Source organism: Trachypithecus francoisi, unplaced genomic scaffold (genome assembly GCF_009764315.1).
Source record: "Trachypithecus francoisi isolate TF-2019V2 unplaced genomic scaffold, Tfra_2.0 Lachesis_group3, whole genome shotgun sequence".
Taxonomy (NCBI): Eukaryota; Metazoa; Chordata; class Mammalia; order Primates; family Cercopithecidae; genus Trachypithecus; species Trachypithecus francoisi.
Window position 1 is genome coordinate 103183417 of NW_022681468.1, and position 10453 is coordinate 103193869.

Below are 10453 nucleotides of genomic sequence, written 5' to 3' on the forward strand. Positions count from 1 at the left end.
TAGCTATTATGAAAAGGACCAAGAAGGGGGAACTGAACACACAAGACATAAATGCTCTGAGTAGTCCCTTAATGCAAAGTATCTCAAATCACTTTCAACTAACAAATATGTGTTAAGCAAGTTTTGGCACAACATCCAGTGCTTTCACTAGCTAATGGTATCTATGTGGCTAATAGATGTTTGTTTTGGAGCTACCACTTTTGAAAACCATTTGTTGTTATATATAAAGCTGAACATATGTGCACCCTAGCATCCCACAACTTCACCCCTAGATGTATACTCAACAGACATGCATACATTTGTTCATAAAGACATGCACTAGAATGTGCAAAGCAGCACTATTTCATTATAGCCCCAAACTGGAAACTACCCCAATTATCACCAACTCCAGAATGGATAAAGATATTCACACAATGGCATGCTATTGGGCAATCAGAATGAACCATCTACAACAATATACAGCAACATGGAGGAATCACACAAAGTTAAGCAACTTAAGTTATTTGCACAAATGTAAGCAACTTATTTGCTTAACTTTTGTGTGATTCCTCCATGTTACTCCATGTTACTCCATGAAGTGGGAGTGAGGGGCCCTTCTGGGATGCTGAGAGTGCACTGCTACTTCATCCGGGTGCTAATTACATAGATGCATTCAGTTTGTAAAAAGTTACCAAAAAACAGAAAGGAGAGAAAAAAGAAGGAAAGGAAGGAGGGAGGGAGAGAGGAAGAGAGACATATTGAGCACATATTCTTTGCCATTCTGTTTTCTTTCATGCCCTCTTTTATATTCATTCTTTTGTTCCTAGCTCTTGACCTTGACTGCTCCCTTGTCTCATATCACCTTTTTCTCTAACAAGAACCTGATTTGCAGATCTATGGCTTTGAAGGAACCATGCAGTACTTGCTCCGTGAAAAAGCACAGACCCCACAAACTCTCCACTTTCTTTATTTCAGGCCTGGCAAAAGGAGATGGGACTCACACCCAGGAGGATGCATTTCCATACACCCATTTCTGAAATATGAAGATGTGCCCAGTCTGTTTGATTCATAGCTGCCTGTTCCACAATTGCAGATACAGTAATTGATAACCCAGACCAAGTTCTCTTCCCCAACTCCCAGGGCTGGAACTGGGGCTGTGTTTGGTCCTCATGAGATCAGTTCCAGTTTTAGACACTGAGTAAATTGTGGAGCAAATAAATATTGCCAAGTGATGGATTTCTGCTGTAGGCGTGGGTCTCTGTTGGCCATTTGTCTCAGCATATCACCAGCAAAGCACCTCATTGCATTGCATTTCCAATTACACCTCAAAGCCCCACTGGCCCCCTGTCCTTCACCCTCTGGCCTGCAGAGGTGGGTGCTCAGGGAGACAGATCCAAAATCTGGGCTCAGAAGATGAAAATGCCAACTGCTCTCAATTTGAGAGTGGGATGAGACTTTCTGACTCAACTCTGGTTAATTCAGTCATGCTGTCAGAGCTGCTTTGATGCAAGGACATCTGAATGCTGCCCCTAAAATAACAAATTAAAAACAACAACAACAAAAATCAAGTGTTGTAGAACAGTTCTCCTGCCCCAATCTCCGAGCCTCAGTTCATCCCAACCCTTCCTCCTAGGGTTAGAGAGAGGCTCAGGATGAGTTGAGATACAAGGATGAGGTAAGTGACAGGAGGGACTGAAGGTTGGGACTAAGAGTTGGGAACAGGCATAGGAAGAAGTCCAGTGACAAAAGCCTGGTCAGGAATGGGGAATTAGGACAGATCACATTACATGATAAGAAAAAATAGTGCTGCAGTCATGTTGAATGTTCCAGAAGAGCTCTGCAATTATCATCTTGGTTGAATGTCTTGCAACTCTACCACTCACATGCAGGGATAGGCAGCCATTACCAAGGGCATGGTTGGACCTGAAGCTTACCACTCATGATCCTCCAGCATTTGGTCAAACTTCCATCTCCATCTCATTTCTTCCCCCTCATGAATTATCATTTTAAAACAAACTCCATGCCATGACAAATCCGCACCCCCCAACACACCGACAGAGGGAAGATCACTAGGCACCCTCCTTATCCTGGTAAATGTACCTCCCCCTGTTGAAATCAGACCCATTTTCCAAGGCCTTCCCTGAATCTCTATTCAGGAGAGGTTTCTTCCCCCAACTTCCATAAAATTTTATTTTGATGTTTATCTTTACCATGGCATTCATCGCATGCAAACTTGCTTTATGAATAATTTTCTTTCTTCCTCCTAGCTCCTACACTGCATTTTCATGAGGGCAGTGACTGTATTTCATTACAGTAAGTGCTCCTACTTATTGGGCATGTACCAATATGCTTACCTTTTCTCATAAATTTCCTCTAAACTAATAAAAAATCTCTAAGTAGGTGTTATAATTCTCATTTTTACACATCTCTTCTAGCACATAGAAAGCTATGGCTAGTTGGATGGATGGATGGATGGATGGATGGATGGATGGATGGACGGACGGATAAAATGAATGGGTAGATGAGTGAATACATGGATGAATAGATGGATATTGAAAACATCCAATTGACCCAAATCCAAAATATTACCTTCCTTCATCAGGAATTCCTTACCCCCACACCAAATTAGGATGTGGAAGATGATATCAGTTCTAAATAGGACTTCCTCTATTGTAGAAAATGCATTTTCCCCCAAACTTCAGATTTAGTCAGATGAAGGTAATACCCTCAAAATAAAGAATAAGTGAATATTCCGTAGGTTGCTTAAGCAACGCAAACCAGTGAAAAGGCTTTAGGGGAACAAAACTTGCCTCACATCTCTTATCTCAGGATTTACTGTTTCTGTCCTTAAGCCTTGAGCAGCTTATCCTTTCCTTAACCATCAGTATCCTCATCTATAAGACAGGAGAACAACCACATCTTCCTCACAGGTGGCAGCGAGAGGAAAGTTAGGTAGTGGAGGTAAAAGCCTGGCACAAGTGGACCCTTAATAATTGTTCATTTTCTCCAACCTCTAATTCCAAGAAATGTAAGACACTATGAAAGTAATAAGGTCTTGAAAAACAAAACACCAAATAAAGGCATCTCCCCACCTAACGCTCAGCATACGCCTACACACCGTCATCATCCCTTCCCTACCCAGGTTGATTGTCATGAAGCCATTCCTCAGGCAGTGACAGATGTAATTTCTTGCCAGTTTTGTTTCTTGTCCATTTGGCCCTTATCCTCATAGGGTTTCCTCTTTCCTTGTTTCTACTAATGCTTGAAATTAAGACAGTTTTCAGTTTGTTTCTATGTTTGGGTTGTGGTTGAAGCAGGCATCTCCAACAAACCTAGAAAGCCTCAAACTTCCTAGGGAACCTTGGAAAGTCTACACAGTGTTTGCTATCTAAAAGAAAATTCTTCCCTTGATTGTCCAAATCCTTCTGTTTAACTCCAAGGAAAAAGCTCAGCTTCCGTTCCACCTGCCCCAGTGGATACAATAGATGGATGTTCCCATGTCCTCTATGGAGAGTTCTACAAGGGAAAATTTCAAACACATATTTTGGAAACAAAACTCCCAAGTGCTATGAATGAAACCTATCAGCTGTCATTTTTCTACCCTTCTTCTATTTGCAGCCCAGAAGCTAAAAATCACCTGTTATCTTGGAAATAATCCCTGGCGGATTAAGTTCAAGGGGGAAAAGTGGACTGGTCACCCCAGCTGAGGTTATCTAAGTTTCATGGCTTACTCGAGACAGGAAACCCCACATCCTGCAGCCTCATTCATAATCCATAATAGATGTTCTTGGATCCCAAGTTGAGAAAAGAAGTTAACTATGCACATTTTGGCAAAGATGCAGACCAGGGTTTGATCTAGCAGCTATCACATAAAATAATAAAGTACAAATGGAAATGGCAAAAATGTGTCCATATCACAGCGCAGAGTGTGCCAAAGCTGACCGAATAATTTTACATTTTTCATGTTTCAATAAAGGTACTTAACTGGCATTTTGTGGGACCCTGCTGGGTGAGAGGCTGCGGCATCAGAGCTGGCAAGGAGCCCACATCCTGCAACCTGGCAGTTCCCCATCTTCTCCATTAGCTCGAACCACATGGAGAGACGAGAGCAGGACAGATGAGACACCTCTTTTTTTTCCCAAGTATATTGGAGTCCACCCAGGAAAAAAGCAAGGCAGGTTGATGAAAAGTGTAGGCAAGTGTTCCCAGCCTCTCCACTGCATACTCAACTAGGGAAATCATAAAACCACAGTCATTCAAACAGCCGTTTAGAGTTCACAAGCGCTTTTCAAATGTATTCTCTTAATCCTCGCAGAAAGTGCTGAGGAACGTCTTTTTATGGCCCTTCTTTTACAGATTACATAAATGGAGGCTCAGAGAGGTCAAGGAAATTTCATAAGGATAAACAGGCTAGTAAGTGCCAGGGAAAGGGCTGGATCCAGTCCTTTCTCTGCCTCTCGCACCTGTGCTGTGGGCTGCCTGCCTCCCGCTTCACCCAGACTCACATCAGTCAGTCTGATTTTCTGCCTCACACCTAAGCTGTAAAGGCCAGGAAGTTGGAACATGTCTGGGTAGAAATCTGATTCTCAGACCTTCAGGAGAGAGATAAAGAAACTGTTTTTAAATTGTGGTAAGGAAAATCACTTACCCCTTCCTCATGTGTGCAGGAAAAGGTTAACGCAGAAAACTGATGTTTCTTAGTGGCCTGTTTTATGCCCCTAAAGAGTCAGAAATGGTGATATGCTCAAGTAAGTGGACTTCCACAAACATAGCATGGGGATATTCTGTTATGCTTGTGTTTGCTTTTTCTGTCCCTCTGATCTCTTTCTTCCTTCCTTTGTCAACCTTTTGGGGTACTCCTAAAAGACATGGGAACTGAGACCTAAGCTGACATTTGGTCCTAACATATTCACTGGTTTTCCCAAAGATTTAAGAAGCAAGTCAAAGCCTTCCATATGTCAGCTTGTGCACAAGGAGAGACAGACTGGTTTGAATTGGTAAGATCTTTGGGATCCCCAACTGAGACAGGTTCGGTTAACCCTTTCTCGGAAACAATGTGGGCTCGCCTAGTTCAAGTCCATGGGGAGAAGAATGGGGACAGGACATCAAATCCATCATGAAAGATTATTCCACAGAATACATGTTCTAGGTTCTCTTTTTTAAAAAGTGTTTCAGAGTTCTGACTTCTACCGTAGAGACAGAAACAGGGCTCAGGGAAGCACTTGGCGTGCGGGAGGCCAGGAACCCAGGTCAATTCTAAACCAAACTCTGATCAACTGAGTTGTATACAGGAAGCATGCTCCTGTTATCATAATGTTCTGCTTAATTGGGAACTAAGTAGAGTCTAGTGAACATAATTAAATCTTTCTTTGATAATTGAGAATCTTGCAGTGCCCCAGGGTGATCATGCTAAACATCAATTATCAATTCTCACTGGTGGGAATACAGGCAATTGAGTTCAACCTGAAGTGACTTTGAGGCCAACTACAGGACATTCATTTTTACTGAACCCCTATTACCAACTTATTATTTTCCCTCTTTCCTAGACAGCTAGTACAAGGAAAATTCTGTCCATGAGACATTTTCAGTTGTTAGAATCACAGTTAATCAAGATCTCCATATAACTATTCAGAAATTAGAAGGGCTCTCAGAATGTCAGCTTATTGTACCTGGTTATTAAATCAAATAAATCTAGCCAGATACGAATAAATCCTTGGATTTATTTTGCAAATTTGAGGTCCACTCCCGCCTCCAACACCCCTGGCCACATACATTCTCACCTTGCACAAATCAGATAGAATGAGTCAAAGGACGCCAAGTCAACTGAATACCAAAGTCCCAGTTCCCCTACTAAGTAACCATATGACATCAAGGAGCCTATTTCACTTCTGAGATTCCGTTTCCTTATCTGCACACCTGGAGGTTGGATTTATTGGTTCTTAAACTTTCAGGAATACAAATCTTATTAAGAATCAGAGAAAAATGGCCAGGTATGGTGGCTCATGCCTGTAATCCCAGAATTTTGGGAGGCCGAGGTGGACGGATTACCTGAGGTCAGGAGTTCGAGACCAGTCTGGCCAACATGGCGAAAACCTATCTCTACTAAAAATACAAAAAATTAGCCAGGCGTGGTGGTGGGAGCCTATAATCCCAGCTACTTGGGAGGCAGAGGCAGGAGAATTGCTTGAACCCGGGAGGCAAATGTTGCAGTGAGTCGAGATCGCACCATTGCACTCCAGCCTGGGCGACAGAGTGAGACGCTGTTTCAAAAAAGACAAAACAAACAAAAAGAATCAGAGGAAAATTAGGAACATTTTTCCCAACAAGGAAAAAGGAAAATATGTACAAAATGTTTATATTCTAAACAGGGGCATGGGGTCATGGACCCCCCCAAGCCCATCATCTTGTGACCCTTTCCATGAACTTCGGGCTTAAACTCCTGGGGGGGGGTAGAAGACCCCTTGGGCCTTTTTCAATGCTGGTATCCTCTGAATCCAGCTAATCACAAGCATAGAGAGTAGTGAGAGTAGTGGTTCTCAGCCTTAAATCTACATGGAGACCCCCGGGGAGTTTTCAAACTCTAACGCTCAGATCGATCCCAAGACCAGTTAAATCCATATCTTTGGGGGTGGGTCCCAAGCATGAGTACTTATTGACCCTCTCCAGGTGATTCTAACGTGCAGACAAGTTTGCAGACCACTGCTCTAGAACAAGAATTCTGAAAATTAGGAATGAATAGCATCCCCCAGGGAGAAGGCAGTTTCCCAGGCTACTGCCCTACATGATTTAAACACCTGCTATTCAGATCCTGCACTGATAGTCTGGGAAAATGCACTGATAGTCAGCATCCCAGGCCATTCTGATGTAACTACAATTTGGGAGCCCAGTAAGACAGCCATTTAGCAGGAGAAGCCCAGAAGGGTCCTCTCCTCATCCACCCTGTCCTCCCAGACAGCTCTGCATGCTCTCAGCAGGTCTCCAGCCTTGTTCAGGAAGAGCTTCAACAGGTCTCCTTCATTTGCCAAACAGGCTTTTTCTCCACCTTTCCCATTTCTAGCAAACTTGGATCTTTTACCCAGAGCCTCTGACCCCACCAGGATCAATAATTTAAGCAGAACAATCATCAACATCGTCGTGTTTAATATTTGAACTCCACAGCATCACTTAGGTCAGCTTCAAGATGAGAGCCGACTCCTGTTCTGTTGCTGTTAGCAAACCAGGCCAGTGATTGCCAGAGGGGACTGTGTGCAGAGCTCCCAGGCAGGCCAGCCCAGGCAAAGACTCAGCCCTCCAGGTTCTGCACCCACACTACCCTTTCCTACCTGAAGCGTGTGCAGCAGGACCTGTAGCCCACTAGCTTCTTGTTCGGCCATCCTTTCCTCGGGTCCTAGGGAACCGCTGCCTGCGGCCAGATCCAGGCTGGTGAGGCGGCGGCTGCCAAGCTGACCTCGCTGCCCGCCTCGCAGGAGACGGCTGCACGGAGGCCTCAGCTGCACATGCTGCTGAGTGTGAAGTCAGCGCGGTGCAACCCTAGACCTCGGCACAGGCGTGAATACCCCCTGACTCCCACTGTGGGGATTAGGTGAGCCCCGGCTGTGGGGAGGGCTGAGCACTTGGGTGCAGGGGTGGGGAGGGCACCAGCATGAGTCACTCACCCACCTCCAGGCCCATGCAGGAGCAGAGCGAAGGAGAAGCCACTCTGGATGGCTGACAGACATTCCCAGCTGACCTGGTCAGACTCCCTCTAGAGGCTCGCTCAGCCCGCCCCGCTACCCCACCCCACCTCTTTATTTTGGTCTGTTGCCGGCTCCCGGGTAACAGGAGACCCAAGAGTGCTTGCACAACTGTAGCAGTTCAGGGCACAGAAACCCAGGGCCCCCTGAGGTCCCAGGCTTAGAAACAGGAGCTCTGGCTGAAAAGGACAATAACTATTCTGGACATTTTTTATGGACCATGTCCCTTACATAATCTTTTAATTTTTACAGTAACCTTATAGAGGTGGATACTATTATGACTACCCCTGTTTTACAAGCAAGAAAACTGAGGCACTAAAATATTAGGCCACAAGAACACAGAGCTTAGGATTGCATGCCAGGCCTCAAACAGGCAAGCTGGCACCAGAGCACAAGCACTACCCATTGCACCATCCTGCCTCTTGCTGCTGCAAACACTTCAAAGTAATGGAGAGCTGAGAGCCCTGTTCTCAGCCTCAGCGACAGCAGACACCTGGGGTGAGTTTCCTTCAGACCAGTGTAGAATCCATGATCCCTTTCTGTGTTTTCTGCTGGGGATGTGTGAGTAGAGTCTTAGTGACTAGCTTCTCCTCCTCCCCATATCAATACCCTTCAATGCTGGCTTCTCAAAGTATGGTGCTGGGGAATCACCTGGAAGCTTGTGAAGCCCCTCCCCAGAACTACTGTGTCTGAACCTGCATTTTAAACCAGATCCCTGGGGGATTTAGAGCTGGTTAACAAAATGACCAAAGGATGAAAGTTTGGAAATCTCCAGTTTCAACTATATTGATTACATTGTCTGCGTGATCAACAATTCTGACAATGTTTGACCCGATAAACTAGTACCCAGCAAGCTCAAAGCACAACTTAGCTGTGTTGAAAGCATGCTTTATTGTGTGAAATTGGACAGCTGAGCTCAGTGGAGATTTTGACTGAGAGCACAGCCAGGTATTACAGAAGAGCCTCAGTCACTGGGGGAGTGAGCTCCCAGCCAACACCCCCATACAGAGTTTAGGGAGATTCTGTGAGCATCAAAAGCATTCATCAGGCAGATACCAAGCACATTGGGGTGACTGAAGAAAGTTTGCATTTCCAGATCCTGCTTGGCCTAAGTGTTCTGAAGTCTCAGAGTCAGAGGTCAGGCCTGGCCAAACCCTCAATTCAAGGGCAAATTCATGTAGTTCCTGCCCTCAAGAGATTTCCACTTATTGGCTTTAAGTATGAAGGCCTCCCATCTTGGGAAATGACTATAAGCGCTCACATTTATGAAGCTTGCGGGGTGGGGTTGACCCCGCCTACCCCCATCCCCCTTTCTCTACATCTGGTGCCAGAAGGGTAAAAATAAAGGTTCCCCATGGATTTCTAGAGGAGGGTGATGTTTTTTAGGGCATGTGCTCTCTGATCCCCTAATGCCCAGGGTGAAGGGAAGACAGAACTGTCTCATGCGACTGTCTTAAGGGGAGATGATTTCATGGTTGTCAACTGGAGGATAAAAAAAGGAGATGGAAGAAAAAAACAAAACCATTTTCCCAAAATAGACCTAAAAAACATAAAGATAAAAAGTAGTGAGAAGTCATAAAAATGACCTCAGAGAAAAGAACTAAAGATTTTGCAGTCACACTCCCTGATGTTAGAATTGAAGCAAAATTGTCTCCATTTTGAAGAGTGTCTTGGTTCAGCTTCCTGGAATTGCATAGGGCAGAGGTGAGATTAAAATCCTATATGTAAAGGGATTGCTCTCTTCTACTTAATGACAGCTCTCCCCCCGCAGTGCCAGGAACCTGGTTTCCAGTAAACCCCTTGTGAGATAAGGTAAGGAGTGAGCTCCCTCTCTCTCTGGTGACACATCTGCCTCCCATGCCCAGCTTGGACCATGCTCTCCCCTCTGTCCTCTGGAAAGTTACTGCCCATTTGGCCATGTGGATACACATGGATGCCAGATAAGGAACAAAGTGCTGGCTTTCACCCTCTAATTTTTCGAACAAAACTAGGATGCAGGCCAGCTTATTGTCAGCCCTCCACCACACCTTCAGCACGCTCCTCCCTTGCGCCTCAACAGAGCCCTGTGGAGACCCCAGCAACCCTGTTTCCCTGCCTAGCAGAACCCTCTTCACTCTCACAGTTAGGGAAAGCCTCAGAGGTGCCCCCACCTGAACTCCCCGCTCCCGAATTCTATCTTAATGACAGCCCATTCTGTTAGTGGACTGATTACTTTAGCCTTGAGTAATGGACCAGATCCTACAGGATGAAATATAATGGAGCCAAGAGTGGAAATTCCCTCCCCCAGGTCTTCACTACCACCTGACAAAAATAAGGTTGGGAGGCTTGGCTAAACACTACTAAATGTGAAAAAAAACTTGGGGGTTTATGCAGAGGTGAGACCAGTACGAGTTTTCAGCACAACCCCATATCCCCAAAGCATCTTTTCAGTCTAATGTCATAAATGGGTGACAGGCTAAAGTATAAATGGGTGACAGCAGGGAATTATGCTCTTCCCTAGTTAACATGTGGATTTTAGCAGGGACTTTCCTGAAAGGCAGGCGAGTGTGGGGTCTGCCTGGGCAATACAATATCCTACGCGGGGTAGACTGGAGTGAGTACTCATTAAACCACATGGGACAGGCAAGAGGAGTTGGTTGGTGCCTAGGACAGGCCATGGGGGAGGAGGCTTCTTTGTGAAGCAGAGAGAGGACTTCCTACTCGTTTTACATAGTATCTTCTGAAGAAAAAATAAGGGGTTT

At 45.1% G+C, this 10453-nt stretch overlaps 1 protein-coding gene across 1 annotated transcript in view; it reads right to left on the bottom strand.

Annotated features, from left to right (window-relative positions):
- LOC117070258 (cytosolic carboxypeptidase 4-like) overlaps window positions 1-7531 on the bottom strand; it is a 167934-nt gene extending 160403 nt beyond the window's left edge. Inside the window, exon 1 of the mRNA XM_033189112.1 lies at window positions 7302-7531. Within this exon, the coding sequence (XP_033045003.1) occupies window positions 7302-7352 (51 nt within the window). The 5' untranslated portion in view covers window positions 7353-7531. The remainder of the gene's footprint in view (window positions 1-7301) is intronic.
- Window positions 7532-10453: the final 2922 nt, after the last annotated feature.